The sequence below is a fragment of the Condylostylus longicornis genome, unplaced genomic scaffold, assembly GCF_029603195.1.
Source record: "Condylostylus longicornis isolate FDR11 unplaced genomic scaffold, ASM2960319v2 ptg000009l, whole genome shotgun sequence".
Taxonomy (NCBI): domain Eukaryota; kingdom Metazoa; phylum Arthropoda; class Insecta; order Diptera; family Dolichopodidae; genus Condylostylus; species Condylostylus longicornis.
Genome location: NW_026577978.1, coordinates 5,079,031 through 5,103,362, shown reverse-complemented (window position 1 = coordinate 5,103,362; position 24,332 = coordinate 5,079,031). Strand labels below are relative to the sequence as shown.

At 26.3% G+C, this 24,332-nt stretch overlaps 1 protein-coding gene across 1 annotated transcript; it reads right to left on the bottom strand.

Annotated features, from left to right (window-relative positions):
* Positions 1–359: 359 nt before the first annotated feature.
* On the bottom strand, positions 360–23,426 carry LOC129618631 (uncharacterized). The gene is made up of 24 exons (XM_055533489.1): positions 22,257–23,426; positions 18,021–18,799; positions 16,780–16,948; positions 16,464–16,710; positions 15,548–16,383; positions 15,216–15,467; positions 13,733–15,159; positions 13,312–13,661; positions 13,030–13,240; positions 12,608–12,963; positions 11,827–12,530; positions 8,879–11,723; positions 8,654–8,803; positions 7,605–7,977; positions 7,268–7,513; positions 6,066–7,174; positions 5,732–5,966; positions 5,252–5,537; positions 4,526–5,179; positions 3,805–3,977; positions 3,634–3,723; positions 2,969–3,564; positions 2,182–2,632; positions 360–1,359 (listed from the first exon to the last, which is right to left on the bottom strand). Exons 1-24 carry the CDS (start codon positions 22,339–22,341, stop codon positions 781–783), a joined length of 13,203 nt encoding a protein of 4,400 aa, XP_055389464.1. The 5' UTR covers positions 22,342–23,426; the 3' UTR covers positions 360–780.
* Positions 23,427–24,332: the final 906 nt, after the last annotated feature.

The following is a 24,332-nucleotide window of genomic DNA, read 5'->3' as shown; positions in this document are numbered from 1 at the left end:
CATTTAAAAAGAAGCCTCCAATGGAATCAACAATAAAATGGTTCAAAATTTTTCAATTTTTAAGTAATTTATTCAGCTCTGCTATGACTATTCATCGGCTCCCATACTTCCACCCTACAATGGTATAAAAGTTTAAAGAAATGATGATAGTAAGGGCCTCTCGGTCTCAGTCACTGTAATTATTGTAATTTCCTCTATTTATTGAATAAAGTTCATTGAATGAGTTGGACTTGGGCTTTAAATTTAACCAAATTCTTATTAAAACCAAATTATTATTAAAAACAAATTTTAAAATTTTTTTATTTTTTCACTTATTTTGTCTTTTTTTTTTTTTGGTTTTTTTAAAATCTAAGGTTTTTTTTAATTATAATTATTATTATCCTCATTATTATATATCTATAATTTTTTTGTTTTTTTTAATTTTTTACATATTTTATTATTATATAATATAATTAAATTTTAATTTTTTTGTTAAAACATTTACAAAATCCCTATTTTCTTATATACATTCATACATAATATTTTTTGAAAATTATTTTTGTAATCGAATTTTTTTTTGTCTTCTTATATAATATTTTGCTTATATACTTATGTTTACCTTATAAGTATATAATATATTATATATTATAATATATATATATATATATATGTATATATATATATATATTTCTAAATATTCGTCTAATATATTGGTTTTTTTTTTGTTGTCGTTTCACCTAAATTAATAATAAAATTAAAAAAAAAAAAAAAATCTATTAAATTTTTTATCCCTCTTTCTATTTATTTTCTTCTTTTTTTATCATCATCATCAATATCCTCAGTATCATCATCGGTAAATACATCCTCTAAATCACTATCATCCATATCATCATCCCAATCAAAATTAAAATCATTACCAAAGAAATCTAAATCATCGTATGCTATTGAATCGCTAATACCATAATCACATGATGTACATGTCATATATGCAATACCAGTATTATGTCCAGTACATTCACATATTTGACATGTTTTTTGTATAGCGGTTTTAACGACACGTTTCGCAAATACAGATGAGATTTTTTTAACTGGATTTGTTTTTTCTGGTTTTAATTTTTTAGCTGTAAATACAGAACCATTTGATTCAATTGCCAATGCAGTACATGTACCAAGACCAGCTTTTGTTAAACGTACATGTGTACGTAATTCTTCATCACCAGTAAATTTTTTATTGTCACGTTTCGAATATGCTAATGTACGATCTAAACCAAAGAATACACGATTTAAACGATGTTTTTCAAATGTAAATTCTTGATCCATTAATATATGTAATTGTATTCCATCTTCTTGTAATAATTGTAATACAGATGCATAATCAAACTATTTATATATATATAAAATTATAAAATTAAATGAAAAGAGAAAAAGAAAAAAATATTTTATATAGAATGGAAAAAATTTTTAATAAAAATCAATTTATTTAATTGTAATTGAAATTATATAATAATCATTATTGGAATTTGTAAGGATTTCCTTTATGATATTAGAACAACATTAAAATAACATTTAATATTATTGTAATGAAATGAGTTTGAAATTTAAATATAATTTGGAATTTGAACGACCTTACAATTTATTAAAATTGAAAATTAACTTAATTTGAAAAATTACATTAGTTGTCCCTTATTTTACTGCAATTCTTACAATAAGTAAGAACGCAAAATTGCTTTAGCAAAAAAAATATTTTAAAAATATTACAAAAACCAAATTAATTTTTGAGAAAATATAATTCTTGAAAGATATTCCCATGAAATACTTCTTAGTCTCTTTTAAAAAAAATCATCTTAGAATAGATTATTCGGCTTGATTTTAAATAAGTATAATATTGCCTGCCGATAGGCGCACAATAATTTTACCAATATAAAAAGAGAATGACATTGTTCAACAAAATATATTCTTAATAAAGTAAGATTTTCGGATTGAAACCGCATTTAATTTTAAAGAAGCATTTTAATTATGAAAATACGAAAATTTCATCTTTAAAATCTTCAATAGTTTGTGAATATATTTGACCGGACCGTAAAAATTTTTACAATTTTAACAATATTCAATGCATATAAATTCGGCAATGCCGGGAAAAAAAATATAATAATCTTTAAATAAATTTACAATCAAAAATCAAATTCAATTTAATTATCTTACCTTCATATCTTTAGCTGAACATGATGAACATGGTAATAATATAAATATTTTTGATACACCAGGTCTAAATATTGATTTTGATGCAATTGATATTGCACCAAATATATCATTATTTGAACCATTATCAGTATTAATATGATCAAAATAATTCTTTAATAAATTTATATCTGATGTAAAAACTTTATTTTTATGTACAATATTACGTGGTTTATCAAATGGTGAACGACCACCAAATGCAATTACAGAATAACGATTATTTTTCATTTTAACATCATTTAATTCTTTATCTAATGCACTAACAACAGTCATAATATTTTTTGATTGTGTTATATTATGATTACATGGTTTTGCTTCAACAATAAATACAATATCAGCACTATCTGGTAATGAATCAGCTTCTAATGTAATAAATGTTCCTTCAGCTACATATGTACCATTAGATAAATTACAACTGGAAAAAAAAATACGAGAAATATTAATTTAGAAATTTTTTTTTTAAAAACAGTTTGCATTCATAGTTTACAAAAGAAATTTTCAATTAAATTTTAAAAAATAAAGGATTGTTGTGTGGTAAAATTATGTGAAATTGTGTATAAAATGAAAACCGAGTGGAAATCATTGAAGAGTTGAGAAGCGCTTTAGACAAAAATACTTTTTTCTTTATATTTAATATTTAGAGCTGTCAGGAATACAGGCTCCATTCAAAGATTCATGGACAGTATTCTATTTTTGGTTCGGGAGTTTAAGATTAAATATTATGCGACAAATAAACAATAGGTATACTTACTGTACACATTTATCTGGTACTCTTAATGGTATTTTCATAGCATCACATGCTTCAATATAACCTAATGCAGCTGTACAAGCACCTTTCTTTGCCGGATGATTATCTTTTAAAACAGTTGTTATTGAATTTGAACCCATATCAATGCACATATTATAAAATGGTGTCGGATCAATAAATTCAAAACAATTTGCAAAATATTCTTTTTTAAAGAATTCATCACATAATTGTATAATTTCATTATCATTATAATTATTATTATTATTAATAAAATTTTTATTATTATAATTTTTATTGTCATTATATTGGCAATCATTTAAACTCCATGATTTTATAAATTCATTTTGATTTGTTGTTATTTTACCATTAGATTTTGTTAAATCATCAAATGGTTCATTATTCATTGTACCCAAAAGACCAGCTGTTTGTCCAAAATACCAACTACCAAGTTCAAGCCAACATAAATCAAATTGTAAATTACAATTTAATGTAAATTCTTGTTCGGAATGTATAACAACAACATCGGAATCACGATATATAACAGCATCACCTAATTTTACTGGTAACGTTGGTGATGGATTATTACCAATTTTGACATACTATTAAAATAGAATTACATATTTTAATTTATTTGTAATACAAAAAATATTTATTTATTTGAAACTTACGTCAGCATTAATATCAATTTCTATATGCTCTTTATCGGTTAGCAAAGTTAATTTTCGAGTCAATATTTTTTGTTCCTTATAAATTAAAACCTTTTATCAAATAAAAGAAAATTTTAAATTATAATTAATAAAATCTTAATTTTTTTCAATAACAATCAATCAAACACTTACGGATGGTTCCAATAATAGTGTAAAATTATTTTGGAAGAAATCATGTGCTAACAAATATGAGCATTTATCTTGATTATTTGATCTATCCAAAATATCATATTTAACACTTTGTAAACCAATGAATTTCTTATCAAAAGTCATATAATGTCTTGATCCGATTAGTAAAGAGTGTGCTAGAAATATAAAAATTTGTTGGCATTTGAGAAATACATTGAAATGAATTGCGAATGAAGAAAAATATATTAAAGTTAGTTTATTTAATTTTAGAATTTTGGGAGTTTTCAAAATGTTAGAATGGTAACCAATACCAAAAAAATGTTTCTCAACACAAATTTTATTTTGTAAATAATTCTTCATCGAATAAACATTCTTAATTGCTTTCTGAAAAATTATTTCGTAAAGCAAAAAATTCATTAAATGGCCTTGTAAATACGGGCTTTATGTCTTTTATGAATTAAAATAGTTATTGAGAATTTCAAATAATGTCCAGGATTCCAGTTATTTTGTCTTGCTATACAGCAATCAATTATTATTTTAGATCTTCTGTCAGGTTTAATTTTGCAATTTTCATATAAATTACAATTCACTCTTTTCTCGGAAGAATTTCTAATTCATAAAATGCCATAAGCATTCTTAATTCGTAAAATTAAATAAAAATCATTTTGCATTTTTCACATCAATTTAAAAAGAAAAAAATTAAAGCACATATAATGAAAATTACCTGAATATGGTGGTAACCATGTTTTTGGTTCTAAATTCGAACGTATTGAATAAATTGTACCAATTATTGAGAAATTTGAACCACCAAAGAAATTTTGTATATCATTAATCATTTTATATTCGGGAATTTCTTCAAATTTTGGTGTTTCATTAAATGCATGCCACGACATTGGTAATTTTTGTTGTAAATCAATTATACCAGATTCAGGATCAAATACAAATAATGTTTTTGCTTCACGATACATATCATCAGTTTGTAATGCTGTCATCGTATATTTACCCAATTTATTACGTATTAAACGCCATAATTGATGTATTCTTCTTTCTAATTCTAATTCTTCTGATATCCATTGTAATTTCATTTTAATTTCATTAAGTTTTTGTAATGCCAATTTAACGTGTGCCAAATCTTTTAATTTTTCTAATTCATGTATTAATTCAGTTATAACTTCATTTAATTCTTTTCCAAATGGTACCAATTTAAAATATTTTTCTTTAATAAATTCCCATGCAATAGCAGAATATTTTTTAAAATTGGTAATAGCATCATTATCTTCTATATCATGATATAAATGATCAATATCTTGTGTTATTCTTGAAAATTGACTATAATAAGGTGATTCAGCAATTTCACTTGTTCGATTGTATATAAAGTCTGTATTTACAATAATATAAAAATTTAATTAATAAAGTAAAATGTAAATACGCTGATATTGTTGAGGCTTACCAAACATTTCTTTACTGAAACTCCACAAACTAGATTCTAAATAGTGAATAAATCTAAATATGTGTGGTTCTAATTTCTTTAACATTATTCTCCAATATGTTGTTGCTGCAGCTGTTCCTTTAACCCATATATTTTGAACATATTTTATAAAGGAAATATGCAAGTCTTTAATAAATTTATCATATTTTTCGATTCCAGCTTCCATTAATTTCGATAACTGATTAAATGATTCACCATGTAAGAATTTTGTTATAATTTCCAAAGCTTTATGGTAAGCAGATTTAACCTGGAAATATAAAGCATAAATTTAAAAATTATCAATTCTGTTCTCCATTAAATTTATATATTTTGGTTCGTTGTTAATTTGACTTTGACTAAGAACCCTTGGAAAAACAATTACACATTCACAATAAAATAAGATCTTTTTGATTTTTATGCGTATTATAAAAATAAAATTAGTAAAATTTTACTAATTCTTACCGTTTCAAATAACCATAAAATGCTTTTTCTTAAAGCTTTTCCAGATTCACCCATTACTTGCCAAAATTCACTTACAATTTTTGGTAATGATTCAATATGATCTCTTATAGCTAATTCATCTAGAACAGTTAATGTAAAATTAACTAAAGTTTTCACATAAAAATCATTTGCCTCGTAAGAGCTATTAACGAATCTTCTAAAGTCAGTAATATCATCTTCTAAAACTTGTAATTCGCTGTAAAACCACAAAAAAAAAACAAAAATTAAAAATAGCTATTTTCTAAAATTATACAATCAAAATATAAATTTCAAATGAAAATTTTTTAATATTTACCCAATATCAGTCATAAAACCTTTTGTCTGCTCTTTAGTATGATACCAAACATCATTTAATACATCAGAACTTTCTTGATAAATTGTTTTAATCCAAAAATCAATACCATCAGAGAATGAATCATAAAATGAATCACCAATTTGTTTCATTTTCTCTTTCAATTCTGATTTCATTTTAGGTCTCCAATGAAATTGTCCTGTTACTAATCTTGAATGATTCATTTTAATATATGATGAAACATCAATAATACGAATTTCTTCATAATTTCTCCATAGATCAAAATATGCATTTCTCGCATCTGGTATAGATCCAATCATCTGTATATTTTGTGATGCATCTTCAGTCATATTAATTTCCATTCTTGTAAATTTATCTAATAAATTAACATATAGAAAACCGGTACTATTAACCTCCGGTGTATCCCATATTGTACCATTTAAACCATAAATTGGATAATTTGCATATGGTAACATCCAAAAACGTACTGCTTTATATGGTGATTTTCTTTCATATTCAATCTCCTTTTTCACAATATCTAGTTTACTTAAGATTGAACCATGTTTAATAGGAAAATAACTACGTTTATATAATCCTTTTGATAATGTATAATAATAAGCTGGTTTTGCTGATGCTATACCATGAACATTTAATATAAAATCTGATATATTATGTTCTGCATCTAATTTATATGAAAAATTATAAATTCCAGAATTTTGTTGTGATTCATCTCTTAAAACACCATTTACATTAAGTAAATGACGAGGATCATTTGAATAATCTAATTTTAAACCAAATTTCAATAATTCAATTGGACTACGATAATAGAAACCTTTTAATGTCATATCTTTTGAAAATGATGGATGACCAATTGTTAACATTGCTGTTTGATGTTCCCGATCGATTCCAGTTAATGGTTCACTTCTCCAATTAAAACCGGTTTTAATAACTTTTTGTTCAGGTTTATCACGATTATTTTTTTTATTTGCTGTCCATTTTAATGCTATATTTGAGTCAAATTCTTCATCAGTATTAAAATAGGTTCCATCAGCTGATAGAGTACGTTTCGGATATGAAAGTTCAGCATAGAATTTTTGACTTTCTTTTGTAGGCTTGATTTTAAAATTGATTTTTATTTAAAAATTATTATGAATTCAAAATTTTTATATTTATCTTTTCTAATAGTTAAAAAACAAAACACTTACCGTTGTATTATTCTCAACCATAACATTGTATGCGATCCATGCTGTTGGACTAAGTTGTAATTTTGATTTTTGTTTTGATATAGTATCCTGATTATCATATTCTGAACTCAATATAACTGTACGATTCGGATGAATTGCAACAATTTTATATTCTTGTCCTGAATCAGTTGTTTTTATATGCAATTCACCAGTTAAATTGAATTTATCTTCTTTTCTTAATTCAAAAACTTCAGCATGTTTCATATCCTGTTTAAATTCGAAAAGAAAATAAAATTTATTTTTGTGTATTATAAATAAACACATATTTATATATGCTTTTGAAAATTTATAAACTTACATAATCCGGGAATTCTGCATCTTTATATTCTTTCGAATGAATATAATGTATTCCTAATGGTTTAAATTCATTTTCTAATGTTATGTCGATAATATCCTTTTCGAAGCCAGATCTTTGCTCTGAATTACAATTGTATTTACCTTGTAATACTTTTCGATCATTATATACGACATTAGCATGTCCGGTTTTAATTAATTCTCTCTCTTCTAGTTTATAATCAATATCAGCATGATGTCTTGATGTTAATGGTACATCAATTGTTATTGTACCGGAAAGATCTCGATCCAAATTATGTGATACGAAATCACTATTTGATTTAAAGAATGCTGAATTTGTTGGCCATGTCCCTTTCATATAACGATATGAGCTGCCACTGTGGAAAAACAAAAAAAAAAAAAAGAAATTTACCAAATTTAATTTTTTCATAAAAAAATTTGAAAAAATTTTAATGACATTAGTGAAATTAAGAATTAATGTAGAGACAAAATAAAAAGGATAAAAAAATTCATGCATACGAAAAAAATAAAATATTTCCGGCAAAGTTATTTTAATTAAGAAGAAAGAATTTTATTTAAAAGAAAATTTAGAAAAGAGGAAATGTAAAACTTGGAGTAAGTTTGGAAAAAGTTTGTTTTCTTATCAATTTTACACGCTTCCGCTTAGACACACATGAAATATTCTGAAGCTAAAATGTACATACATATAGTCAGAATATGGAATGGAAAAATTGGAATATGGAATGGTGGCTGAGAGTTTCTATATGTTAAATATAAAAATTAAAAAAAAAATCTCTAATTTCTTTAAATTTTTCATTAATCACACAAACTTTGCCAAAAAAAAGAAAATTCGAAAAGTAATTTTTCGAAAACTTGTTCTGAAAAGTTGAAAAACATTTTACTCTTCATCTTAATTTTATGAAGAATTTGTTTACATATTTTAATTAAATTTTTTATACAGCTTGGAAAGGAATTAAATTAAATGAACAAATTAATAAACGAGAGACTGTTCTAGGATATTTGATAATTTGTATACAATATTTGTGTACTTACCCATGTGTTGTAAAATTAAAATCACCACGTAACCAATCTAATTTAAAGAACGGTATAGTTGAATTAACAAAGCCATTCATATTAACTGCACTTAAAACAGCCATATCAGTTTCAAATAATTTCTTAGATGCTGGTGATTTTAATGTACATCTACATAATAAAACAATTAAAAATTATAAAATCTTGTAATACCTTATAAATGTTTTGTTAAAGCTGTATACTCACTGTAGCAAATGATAAAGATCAACATTATCGTAATGTCCTGTTACATAGAATGTTTCTTCATTTTGATAATATGGTGTTGTTGCTTTTGCATAAAATTCTTTTCTCAATTTATCTTTTAATAAAATTTGGAAATCGCCATCAATTACTTGGAATTGATTTATTGCACCCCATTCAATATGTCCCATACCTTGAATATCAGCAACATTACGGAAATTTCCTTTTATTAAATATTTAGTTTGTTTTATATTTGCTTCATATTTTCCTTCAGCAAAAACATCAATTGGTTCTTTAAAATTATTAGCGGCCTGCTCAAGTAAATTCCCACGATATCTTATACCAAAGCGATGTGTATCATTTGATATTAATTGTGGTAGATTTGCTGCTAAACCTAATCTTATGTCTTTACCAGATGAAACTGCTATTGTACCATTCACATCTAAAATCCATTTTGAATGTACATTTAATTTTCCACCAGATAATAATCTTTGAAAATTTCTGTTCGGATTAATATACATTAAATAGGCTGTCATTATTTTTGGTTCACTTGGTGTATCAATACGTTCGATTTCGGTTTCTAAACCAATTTGCATATCTTCAAGCATTATAAATGTCCATGTACAATCTCCTTTACCTTTATAATTTTCAATTTCATATTCAGTTTTGACACGGCCACTTTCGGATGTCAGTTCAGCATTAGTTAAACCTCGAACAGTTTCAATACCTAAATGACGCCAAGGTGTTTCTAAATCAAAACGTCCTTCAAAGTGTGATTTAGATTTCGGTTTAATTTTTGTATTGAAAACAATTCTAGAAATTTCTGGTTGTGTTGATTGTACCAAAACTGAAACTTCCCAATTTAGTAAACTGTAAACGGTGTAACCACCCGATATCTGACACATTTTACCATTTTCAATTGAATTAAAACGGAATGTTTGTGCATAATTTTCACTAATACTTTTCAATTCAAATTCAATAACACCCGGTGGTCCAACTTTTGGTCTGTTATTTAAATAAACTTTAACTGGAAAATCAGATAAAAATGATACAGTTCCATCAATATCGGAAATTTCTGAATTCCTTGATAAATTCCCACTAAATGTATAATCATTCGGCATTTTAGCTTTTGTTAGTAAACCATACATTGATATATTTTCAAAATTTTTTATAGGTGTATTTAAATCGATATTTACAACATTACGCTTACGGTCGGCTCTTGCTTTGTATTCTGTTTTATTACCATATCTATCAATAAGTTTCAGATCAAAATTTAATATTGGATTTGGATTGCGTGTTATAAATACTGATGAGTCGGCTATTTTTAAAGGCAATATATTTGTTTGGATACGGCAACGCCCATCAACAAAATGTGTTCCATTCACTTTCCACAATGTCAAAAATTTGAAATTTTTAGGAATAGAATTTTCACGCACATCAAAAGCAAATTCAATTGAGTGCTCATTACCACTTAAATCTTTTTTAACATGAAACCAACAACCGTAATTCGGTACCTCTTTTGTATCAAGATCTAAACCAAGTGTTATATCCATATAGTTATCTTCATCGTATTCTAATGTGCCAGCTAATGACAAGGTTGTTTCATTTGTTCTAGTTGTAATGTTAGCTTTATATGCATAGTCTTCCATTTCAAGTGAGCCCATTAAATCAACTTTTTGAAAATGTTCAAAAGGTGTATATATAGTTAAACCTACTTCTCGTGTTCTAATGTCTTGTTCATTCAAAATTGTATAATTAACAAAATATCCAACTTTTGTGGTATCATTTGGACTTTTATTGGCAACTTTCAAACCAAATACGTATGATTTTTGATATTGAATTTCATATTCAAACTTTGCTTTGATGTCTTTGAATTTTTCAAAAGGCGTACTCATTTTCAATACATTTTCAACATGAAAATAATCTGGATAAAAAACATTATCTTGGAAACTTATTCTTCCCTGTGGTATATCAAGATTTCCGAGAACAAAATAATAATCACTATTTTCTTGTATATCTATCATTCCTTTGATGGTTGGGAAAAGTAATGTATCTAATTCAATTTTACCAATGTAGCTAAACAATTCTTCAGCATCGTCGTCATCGCTCTCTTCCTCTTCGTCTATATAATCTGGTCGGGCTATTTGAAATTCTGGATCATTCGTTAACTGTACATCAAATGCTTTTGTATCTAATTCAGTTATTAGTCGTGGAAAAGGTTTACCATTCAAAAGTACTCCCAATTTGTATGTTGAAAATCTCCCGTAAGCGTTTAATAAAAATTCTTCACTTGACATCAAATATTTAAAGACTAAACCACTTTCTTCAAATTTTTTTAATGGTGTAAATACCCTGTATGAATACTCCATGTCAGTAGTATTCACATAACGCCAAATTCCAGTAAAACCAAGAGTAACTTCATTTAAACCACCACGATAGTCCATAGTATCTGGCTTTAATTTTGCTACTAATAATACTCTTTGGAACGATTCTATTGGTGTCGCTAAATTGAACTGTATATCAAAATCAGCAATTGAATCAATTGCCAACATTATTTCAGCTCCCATTGAACCACCAGGTGATGTTAACATTGTAACTGCATGACGATTTCTTTCAATAAAACCAAAACGTCCCGTTATTGTTGGAAATTTTGGTAATGGTGTTGTTATATTAACTTGTAACATATTGTCATTGAATTTTTTTATATAGCCATCTAAGACTAAAGTAAACCTTTTATCTTCAAATTTTAATGATGCAGCTGCTTGAATTTTGCGTATATCATTGATACTCATTTTTAAATTTAAATTACCAGTCTGATATCCTTCAAAAGGACTTCTTAAACTAACTTTTCCTGTTTTGGAAATAAAATAAATTTATTTTAAGGATATATTAAAGAATCAAGGATGTACCTCACGAATGTATTGAAAGAAATCGTTATCACTTTGCATACTTACCAGTTATATTTTTATAATTATCTTTTTGATCAAAATCCCAGTCCGATTTTATGCTGTAAACTTGCAAATCATTACTACTTGATGTTTTATACCTAAAATCTGCATCAGTATAAACTCTTTTAATTGTTTGACTATGCCTGAAATGGGAACTCATTGTAGGTACATCAGATATGGTACTGTTAACTGCAAAATTTATTTCAGCTTTCATTTCGTTGTCATCAGCTACATAATTACTTTTATATATTACATTTATATCTTGGTTATCAGCCCACAGCATCGAACTATTAGCCAATATTAAATTATTAGCAATATATAGTCCACATTTACCATGATTACGACGCCATCCGTCAAACGGTGTATTTATTTCAATTTTTCCCCAACTATTATATTCCGAACCATCGGGCTTTGGTATAAAACCAGCATCATAGTTTACAATTATTGCTTCGTCAGCATTCCAGCTAACACGCCCTTGACCATAATAGTTCGGACCGCCAGTATAAACATCAAAACCACAACTAAGCGTCTTCTCAGGATATGTTAACATAAAATTTGCATCATATTTTCTATAACGTGGATTATTATATTGTGCTTGGATGGCAAGTCTTTGACTTGGGTCTCTATTTGCGTCCCATTTTAATTCTACAGAAAGTTCTTTTCGTAAAGGTAATGAAACTGCTCGAACATTAACATTTATATCACGGGCCCTAGCATTAATAAGCAAATAAATAAGCAAAATATAGATTCTATAATAATTTATATAAAATTATAATTTTAGGCTTACTTGTCCCAATGTATATCAATCTGTAACAATTTATTAACATCTTTCAGTAATTTAGCTGATAACCAATATATTTCCTCGCGTCTTTTGAATTCCAAATATGTATTTCTTTGACCACTATTTAATCCGGTATATTTTATCATTATACCATAAGGATCTTTATTATAAGTTCCACGTACATTTACAAACATTTCAAGTGCACTTCTTCTATAAACAACATCAGCTGTTATTTCTTCAAAAGATGGGCTGCGTACAACAACTTTTAGGAATTTAATTACATGACTCCGTGTACTATTGTCTTTGAAATTTCCATCAATAGAGATTGAATGATTTGTAAACCAAGTTCCAGCGAAATCAAACTATTAACATGGATGTATGCTACTTGAATTTTAGCTTCTTTGCAAAAAAATGTTAGAAGTGCTTACCTTATAGTCTTTTACTCTAACTTCATTTATTCCTAATTGCATAGTTGCTGAATCGAAATCAGGTACAGTAATATTTACAAACGTATTTATCGCAAACAAATTTCTCCTCGGGAAATGAATTAAGAAGTTTCCAGTCACTTCTTTACCTGGAGCATAACGCAATCCAGTACTGATTGCATGAGCAGTTCCATTTTTTTCGATTTCTTCATACCTTTATTAATAAACATAGTTTTTTAATAAATCGCAAATTTTTCAAAACTCTAAACAAAATTAATAACCTACTTAATTCCACAACCAAAATCGATATTAGCCTTTAATCTCGAAATTTCAAATTTGGCCAGTGTCATAGTTTTCCCAAGTCGTTCAGCATAAACATCTGGCTCAGTTTTTATGAACACTAATCTTAAATCAGTATTGTAAGATTTATCTATTAAATCTGGTGCGTTATTATAAGTTAGCCTGCATTCAGTATGTGCTAAGACAGATAACCAAAATAGACTACCAGCAAAATTCAATTTGGGGTATGCCGATGTTACCAGTTTAACGTTGCCCTTATAATCAGTTCTAGATTTTTTACTGCGATTTTCCAACACTGATTCAAATTCGATTTTTTCTTTCTCATTTTCCTCAAACTTTAACAAAAAATACAAAATTTGTGAATTTTATTTCAAGTAGTAATAATGTAAATAGAATATGAACTTACCCTGTAATCTAATCTAAGTTTGGTAGATGTTTTAATTTCACTCTCTGTCACATATCCATATAAACGTGCTTGTAATTTTCTTGTTTCAAATAACACATCAATTTCGCTCTGTTTTATACCATTTTTCCCACTAATTTTCAATGTACCTGACAAACCAGCAATAATAGCTTCATTGACATATAACTTAAATTCTGGCAAATATAAGTAGCCATTTCGTATTTCTGTTCGATTCATATTCGCATAAAGTGCCAAATTTTTTTGTCCATTACTTTCAACAAAAAATTCAAATCGTTGGTCAACAGGATCATTTTTATAATGACCCACAGCCGAATATGAATTATCACCTAATACAAATGATAGAGATCCATTCAAAGCATTTGGTGTTTTTGTAATATTAGCGGTTAGTATTCTTGTAACTACTGATTTTGGTGTATAGAATAATAACGAACCAGTAGTGGTTTCTTGAACTTGATCCCACCGATACTCTAATACAAATTTCTTAATACTTAAATCAGTCTTTTCCAAGTACATACGAATATTTGTTGGTCCACTTAATAATAACCCAGGATATGTTACATCAGTAGCATTACTCAAATCTGGTAGACTATAATGCGAACATACTTTTAAACCTAAAGCACTATCCAATATTGGCCACGTGCATGTTGTATTAGATGAACGCCTTTCAATTCCAGATTGTTGTAATTCTTCACCATATTTAAATACAATTAAATCTGATTTTGCGCTAAATATCTCATTTTTATCTTGGGGCAGACTAAATGATACAGATACAAGTTTGGATCCACGAACCTTAACATTTGTTTCTAAATGCGAACTTGAATATAAATTTGATTTGACTCTAATACCAGATACAGCATAGTAAAAATCTGATTCCATTGTTGTTAATACATCAACAGAAACACTTGGTTTAATTTTACCTTGAATATCAAAATTCCAATCACCTTCATTTTCATATCGTTTCAAATTCCCAGACATTCTCAAATCAACCGATGAAGCACCAAATGCTTTAATGCCTAATGGCAAGCCTACAGCTAATGGTACATTATATGATGCATCCAAAAATATACCCGATTGAGAATATGTTATTTCACGACCAGATAATATTTTAGCAGCTATTAAAAATGGATTCAATTTTTGTGCTAATCCCATAACTTCATTCATTCCATCAACTGATATGTAACGTAAGTCATTACCAAATACCCTAAGACCCAATGTTGCTCTCGGATGTCCATGATCGTACTTTAATTTATAACCCAATTGATCAACTTCTTTATGTATTTCACGATCATGAGTTTTCACTTTCTCAGGATCTTTATCGTTATCGTCATTTTCAAAATTATAATTTTCATCTTCTTCATTTTGCATGGGTGTTCGCTTCAAACGTAACTTTTCAAAATCCAAGAAATCCTCTGTAAAATACTAGATCAATAACTTGTCCTAGAAAAAATTTAAAAAAATAGTTTACCATTAGAATTTTCAGAGCTATCATCACCCATAAATCGATTCAAAAATTTGAATTTATTACGAACAACTTCAGAATTCAGTGGCCCTTTTGGTCCAAATATAGATACAATGAATTGTTCAAAACCTTGTGCTCGCCCGGTGATTTCAAAGAAATTTACCGATTCACCAAAGAGATCAGCTGTGAAATTCAAATTTACTATCCTCGGAAGATAAGAATCGGTACCAAAAATTATATTCGATTCAGCTTCGGCACCTGTTTAGTGAAACAAACCAAAAAAAGCAATAATTTTAAAATTTTCCAAATTCAAAATACTTTTGTTAATTTGAACTTACCAAAATTATATTCATCAAAAAACAAACTATATTCGTAATTTCTTGAAAATTTTCTGATATCCATTCTGAATTTGTTTCCCAAGTCGTCGTCAGCTAATAAACCTTGTGCTTCAACTCGAACAGGTGATGCTGATTTTGCAATATTTTTTAGATGCGACCAAACAAATGAACCAACTTGATTAATTTCTTCTGTTTCAAGTACTCTTTTAATTTCATTTATTGATAAATAATCGGGACATCTCATCACTTGTAGATAACTTAAAATTCTTATTTCTGAATTAAGCATAAAATTTCTATAGATATCTAAGAAGAAATCTTTATTCTTATTACAATCGAATTTTCTAAATGCTAATACAATTTCCAGACGTGTTTCAGTTGTTAAATTATCCTCCATAAGAATTAAACTTTTCAATTTATTTTCAAAATCTTCTGTCATAACACCAATATTACCGATTGCTTTCAATAAAATTGTTATTCGCTCATGTACCCGTCTCTCATTTAAATCTGATTGTAATAATTCTGAAAACTCTTCTTCCAATTTCCGTACAATTTTCAATACTTTTTCATTTTTATTACAATCACTATTATGACGACAAAATGTATGTACAACAGCTGAAGCACCTAATGTATATTCAGGATTAATTTTCTTTTTACCATACTCAAGTAAAGTATAAAATGTTTCTAAAGTTTCTTCATCGGGTCTCAATAAAAATGACATTGAAGTCATCCAACTTTGTGCTGTTTCTTTTGGTACAGTTTCACCAATAATTTCATCTCTCATTAATTGGTAAGATGCAGTACTTCCAATATATGGAAGACTTTCTAGAACATGGTTTCTAAAATCAAAAAAACAAACAAAATAATAAAAATATAAAGGTTCTATAAGAATGGATTTCGTAGACCACAATAATCATACCTTCCATTACCACTTTCGCAAACACTAACTGATCTTAAAAGTAGTTGATGCAATGCTTTATATGACAGAAGGCGTGTTGTTTCCAAAAATTTCGTAAAAGTTTCAATGAATTCACGCTGAATATTTGGAAAACCAAGATCACAAATTTTCTTCAGCAAATCACGAGATGCTCTAATTTCACCATGTGTTGGTTTTAATGATGGGGTATGATCAAAGAGTAACATGGAGCGTCTTTTTATTACGTTTTCTACAAGAAATTTTTAAAGCAGATGTGAAAAAAAAATTTTTAATGTATTAATTTTCTTCCTCAATTTACCATCATCCTTGTATGGATCATAACTGTCCGCTTTAATTGTTTCTTCTTTCTCCAAAATTAATCTCGTATAAGTTTCAGTAACGGCACCGCTTGTATTATGTGAAAATGGTATTAGTTGATGTTTTTCATGACAGTTGACTTGCTGATATATATTATGATCAACAGTAATCTGAAGAATAATTCGCAAAATTAAAATAGATGACAGACAAGAAAATGAAGTAAGATTATGAATTCTTCAAATTTCAATTCCCTAGCAGATTCTTTTCCTACTATTAAATAATTTTTAATTTCTCTTTGTGTATATAAGAAAAATATAACATTTTTGAAGTATAAATCTATTACCTATTTTAAATTTCAATTTATTTAAATATTTAAAATAATTTTTCAATCATAAAATTTCAAAAGCAAGGTATGATAATTAATTTCCAATCCTTTAAATAATCTCAAATTTTAATACTAAAAGTTAGATATTCTCGAAATAACATTGGGCTTATTAATAATTAAACTATATGAATCTATTCTCTAATAGTTTGCGCTTTTACATTTTTGAGCAAAGGACAATTGCATACAATTGCATACAAAGGCTATTTAAAAAATAATTCAAAAGAAATGCATATTTAGTATTAAATACGAGTTTGATTTCATTTACGAGTACCTTTTAAAAAAAAATAAATATTTTCCACAAATAAGATCTTTAATTTTTTTGTGGGAATTTCATAAAAAATTGCACTTTCCATTTAATATTCCGATAGATATACTCAGATGGTGATGATTTTAATTGATTGGTATTCGTAAAATTTGCCTTTAAAATTTTTAGTATATTTACAAATTATTTAATCGCTAATATTAGATATAACAATATTAGAATTTACGCAATTAGTAAAATGAAGTGAATCATCAAATATCATAGCGACTCGGAATTACTAAGAATTTAAAGTGAATTTATTAAATCAAATAATTTATGGAATATTAAAGGATATTCTCAGAAGTTCTCTCTCATTTAACATAATAATTAAGCTTAATTTGAATTTTCTTGTTGCATACACAAGAGCACTTTTTTCTCTCATTTTACAAATAATAGAAAATAATGAGGCCAGGATAAAATTTTTAAGAAGAAGATGATTATTTTTAAATAGCACAAAGAGAATCTTTTAGTATATTGTTAATTAAAATTTCAAAAATTTATTTAATATTATAAATATGTTCGTATATATAATATTATATAGATAAAATATACTTACATTACAATAACTATTTGAATTTAATATAGGCCATATAACTTTATCATCACGAAAATGATATGGTGTTGTTTGTAATATTGATTGCATTTTAATACGATTACGACATGAATCAATATTTTTAATTTTTTTAATTAATACATTTGTACCATCAGCACCTTCTAAACTATATGCAACATTACATATACCAGATATATCAGTTTCAGTTGTATTTAAATCAACATCAAAACGTAACATTGTATTTTGTAATTGACTTATAATACCTTTTTTAAAATTTAATACCCATATTGGTTCATATTGATCTGGGCATACTTCACTAATTAAACCATCATGAAATGAAAATTTTAAATCATATTTTTCTAATGAATTTGCTAAATCAAAACTTTTATTATGTAATGTTGTATCTAAATTTTTATTTAAATTTGAATCTATTGTTGTATCTGGTATTATTTGTTCACCATAATCATAATTATTATAATCATATACTGGTGTTTCATCATCATCATTATTATTATTATCATTATTATTATTTAATGATATTGTTGATATTTCACGTAATTCAACATTTGTTATTGTTAAAATACCTTCACATTTTGTTGGAAATATTAAATTTATTTTACTTTTTAAATATAAATCTGATGTATTATCACCGCTACCACTAAATTCAGTACGTATATGTACCATATAATCATATTTATAACGTATTTTATTATTCCAATGAAATTTATCTGTATCTAAATCACATATTGGTCTTCCACATATTTTTGGATCTTTTAAAGGATCTAATTTATTTTTAAAATAAAATAAAAAAAAAAAAACAAAAAGTAATTTTTTATAAGAGTATTGTGTAACACAAAAAAAGAATTTTATTTCAAAAAAATTTTTATTATAGTTATTTAAAATTATAATTATTTTTATATTCTAGACTATGGATAAGCACATACTTAAATGTTGTCGTGTAATTCATAATATTGCAGCTTTTACAAAATATTTTCATTTGCAATTTTTCTTTTTAATTTTTGGTAACAACTATAGGATATATAACTTGATGAATTTAAATAGAAATGGTAACTTTTCAATTTATTCTCTATCTTCTAACAAATTTTGAGCAGCAGTCAAAATTCTTAAAAATCAAAAGAAAATTATTTTCAGGGATTCTTAAGTATGGTTTTACAGTATGGAGTTCAGCTGCAAAAACCAATTTAATATTACTTTAAAATTATTTTAATTTAATGTTACTAAGCAGAATAAAATTTTGAAATTAATACAAGGTAAACCATTTTGTTACTAGAAAATTACGGACTGGGAAATTACACGAAATTGGTCGAGCCGCATAAACCAATTTCGAGCAAATTTTCGCCTACCTTCTAGAAGTCGTGTTTCAATTCTATAAATCCATTAAAAAGAGAGTTAGTAGAATAGAATTGCAAAATAAAAAGGGTTTTAATTAATAAATAGAAGATTTTTAGAAATTTTGTTCAATAATTTTTTGTAGGTTTTTTATATATGTAAGAATGTAGAGTATAAGTTCATATTTTAAAGTATTTCATTTTAAAATTTTCAAAAATTTTTTTTTCTTTCCATTTTCCTTTAAATTTAAATTAATCGAAACAAAATCCTTAACCTTTAAAGAAACAAAAAAATCGATAAACCTGGAGGTATAAAACCTGGCAATGAATAAATAAATAAAAAATTATCAAAATTTTCAAAACTCCCTCCAGATTGAGCATTGAATTTTAAAGTTTGAAGTTAATGTAATCAAATTTGCTTTCCGCAAATTTTTTTTGATAAAATCCATGCCTATTATAAATTTGGTATTTAATGTCAATGTCATAATTTAATATATGTACTTGTAACATTATAATAAAATATAACAAGCAATTTCATCTGAAAAGTTCTCAAAATTCAAGATTTTTTATATGAACTTGGCCTAATACCGATTATTCACCTCTAATTTCAATATAATTCTTATTCATATTTTAAATAATCAGTGTTTTATATTGTCTATAGCAACAAAATATATAGCATTACAGAAAATTTTGAAGATTTCAAATGTAAATGTGTGTATAAAATATAAGTTTACAATTTTCTGTATTATCTGAATATGATTCATTTCTAACTCATAATAAATTTTAAAGACTCAAAAATAAATTCTATCACAGTCAAAGGCATGTGTACAATATCATGCGACTTATTATTTTATTAAATAATTTACGATTTTAATATAGTGATAACCCCCTTCCCATTTGAAAATAATATTATGTATGTATGAATAAAAAATTTGACATTGATAAACTTTTATTAAAATGTCGATTTAGAACTTATTGATAATTCTAATTTTCTAATAATATTATTTTGTCGTCTATTTTTGAAATTATATCAATTTCATAATTAATTATTTGATTGTAAGTTTAATAAACTTTAACAAAATATTTTTGTATTAAAGCACCTTACATCAGCTAGTCAGCTGAAAAGAAACACAAAAATACATAGCTAGTCTCACAAATTATTTTTTAAATTTATTTGTTGAGAAAATTTCGTGCCATCCAATTTATTTTTTGAGGAAATTTTGGCTTTAAACAAAAAAAAATTAAATTTTGAAAAACAAGCCAAAATGTTAGGCACGTTTTGATGAGAAAATACTATTAGTCCATTAGTAAGTGATTAAGGGTTAATCTAATAATTGTTGATATTAAAATTTTTTTTCGCCTATTACAATAGAAATTTTATATACAATATATAGGATAAGTTCTACATTGTTAAAGAACAAAATTTTTAAGCCATTTTTATACCCGTACGAACGTATGTTCGAAGGGTATACTAAATTTGCCTTACCGTTTGTAACGCTAAGAAATAACGGTCTTAGATATAGACTCAAGTGTATGTTTTTGATCAGCGTCAAATTCTGAGTTGATTTAGCTTTGTCTGTCCGTCCGTCCGTCCGTCCGTCCGTCCGTCCGTCCGTCCGTCCGTCCGTCCGTCCGTCCGTCCGTCCGTCCGTCCGAACGATAACTCAAAAACTAATTGAGCTAAGTTCACCAAATTTTCACAAATGATTTATTGTAGTAAGTGCCAGAACCCTATTTAAATTGGACATGATCGGGGTACCGGTTCGGGTAGCTGCCATACAACTTCAAAATTTATTTGGCTATATCTCAGAAACTATAAAAGTTATGGTATTGAAATTTCACACAAACGAATATATTAGTAGGGCCAATATGCCCCAGAAAAGTCGTTGAAATTACTTGGCTCCTTCTGGCACCTGTCATACAACTTCAAAAGTTATTTGGCTATATCTCAGAAACTATAAAAGCTGTGATATTGAGATTTCACACAAGTGAATATATTAGTAGGGCCGATGTATCTGGTAAAAGTCGTCGAAATTACTTGGCTCCTTCTGGTACCTGCCATACAACTTCAAAAGTTATTTGACTATATTTCAGAAACTATTAAAGCTATGGTATTGAAATTTCACACAAACGAATTTATTAGTAGGGCCGATGTATCTGGTAAAAGTCGTCGAAATTACTTGGCTCCTTCTGGTACCTGCCATACAACTTCAAAAGTTATTTGGCTATATCTCAGAAACTATAAAAGCTGTGATATTGAGATTTCACTCAAGTGAGTATATTAGTAAGGCCGATGTGCTTGATAAAATTTGTTAAAATTGCTTGGCTCTTTCTGGTAGCTGCCATACAACTTCAATAGCAGTTTGCCACACACAGTATTTTGAAAACACAGCAGTGAAATTTTGCATAAATTAATATGGTAATACGGCAACTTAAAGTCATAGTCTGCCCCATAGTTAGTTATGGCACATTAGTTACTCGCACATATGATAACAAATTCGTACGGGTATCACAGAGTTGACAAGGTCAACTCTATTTTTTTTCTCGTTAAACCTAGCTTTTAAGATTTTTTACTATAGATTGCCAAAATAATGTTAACAAGCAGAAAGATTTTATTAAATTTTACATTCAGTGGCAGTAGAGCACAGCTTAAACAAAATTTATAAAAAGCTTAGGAAATTTCTCTGCTTTTTTGAATTTTTAAATATACTACATGATCAAAAGCTTTTTAAATGCAATATGGAACATGAAACATTGCTGCGAAATCATTTTCTTTTTTAACAATATGGAAGCCAGGGATACTTACATATTTAATAATAAATTTTATTATAAAATATTAAAAAAAGAATATATGGAAAAAATATAATTAATTAGATCTGTATATACTTACTTTGTCTAGCGCTACTAATTGGTTCTAATATATAACCAAATAAAAGAAAAAAACAAAAAATCAATTCATTTATTTTCCAATCCATTTCCTTAATTTTGTATTGTATCCTTTTTTTTTGTTTGTTGCTTCGCCTAGATTTGTAATCAATTCATTCAATATTTTATGGTTTTATTTTTTTAAAATTAATATTATTTTTTAAAGCTTATTGCATATTATGTATACCCATTTATATATATACGAAAAAATGTAGATATTATGTAGGGTTTTTTAAAAATTTATATTGTTATACAAGTTGATTTATTTATTTGTTATTTAAATATTTATTTTATTCACTTTAAATTTAATCGGCTGTTTAATAATTTTGTTTCGAATTTATTTCACTCTATTTTATTATATTTATTTTTTTTTTTTGGTTTTCAGACTCTAAATTTTATTTTAACTTCAAATATCGTTAGTCTTGTTAATGAATTTTATATTATTTACAATATTATTCGATTTTCATACATATATTTTATATTATACACATAAAATTTAATTCACTATTCAATTATCTTGTATATTTTAAAATTATATTTGAAACTCATATTATTTGTGCTATTTAGATATTTTTATTATTGTTATATTTTTTTAATAATATATATTTATTTCTGTATATACCATTCAATTATTTATTACACATATTTCTATCGTACCGTACACCAGTATAACAGTATATAATTTCACTAAATCACCAATTTTATATATTAAGTTTTTCTCTCTTTTTTTTATTCTCTCTCTCTTTTATTACTATTATTATAAAATAGTTATTACAATTTTTTATTTTCTAATTTATTTTTTTTTTAAATTACACACATGTATAATGGTTATTAAATTTGAAGCAAAAGAAAAAAACAAGAGAGCACAAAAAAGAGAATAAAATAAAAAAATAATAATAAAAAAAAAAAAATAAACGATTTAAAAACGAATAGATTACATGTGCTCGCCGTCGTATTCAAGAGTAAAATTTAATATTGTTATTATTGCACATATACACATTTGTAAGTATAAACATTCAAAGTATAATAATATAGAAGGAGAAAAATATAATATTATTGTTGAACGTATTCCACTTATATCCGCATATATAGGTACTTCATGTATAATAAGGTACTCAGATGCTCTAAAATATTTTTTTTTCCTGCAAATGAAAAAAAAAAAACAGAGAAAAAATTTAATAAAAAAGAATAAGAAATGAAATTTAAAAAATATAAAAAAGAAAAAAATCACAATAAAATTATAAGATCGTTAAAAAGTAATCCTTAATGTCCTTCAGTGATTTTATATATATTCTATAAGGTTATGTTACAAAATCTCAATCTCTAATAATATTATATTAAATTTTTTTTTTATAATTATAAAATTTTACCGGTTGGTATAAGTATATAACAGAATCAATTAGAGAATAAGAATGTTATAGAACGATTTTAAGGTCATTATTTATATTAGGTCCAATTATATATTTGAACTTGTTTTAGGTACAGCATATTTAAAAAATTGTAGTTAACCTCAAAATTCATATTGTGGAAATTGAATATTTATTAATAATTATGTTACAGACGAACATTTATAGTACAAACTCCAGGAAGACGAGCTTTTCATTCATTATAGAAACAGTTTTTTTTTTCATTTTGTACCATATTAAATTTTCTTTTCTTAACCCTTAAACCATCAAGGATAGATCATCACTGAAATGAACTAATTTTATTGTATGATGGTGGTTCGTGTTACGCAGATTCGACTGTATTAAAATATAGTTTGAATAAATATAACAAATAGGGCATAAAATATTGTATTTATAAAACATAATTTTTATATAAAACATATTAATTTCCTATACAAATTTCTTTTAACATAAATTTTTAATTCTGACTCAGGAAGGGAACGTTTTATTCATTTTTTTTATAAAGCGATGGTTATGCAATTTTTGCAAATTGCATATTTTTAGGAAAACCTGGAATATCCTTCCTATTTTTCATTTGTTGATTAAATTTCAAAGGCAATGAAAAATTTTTAAAATTTTCTTACACTTTAAAGGGA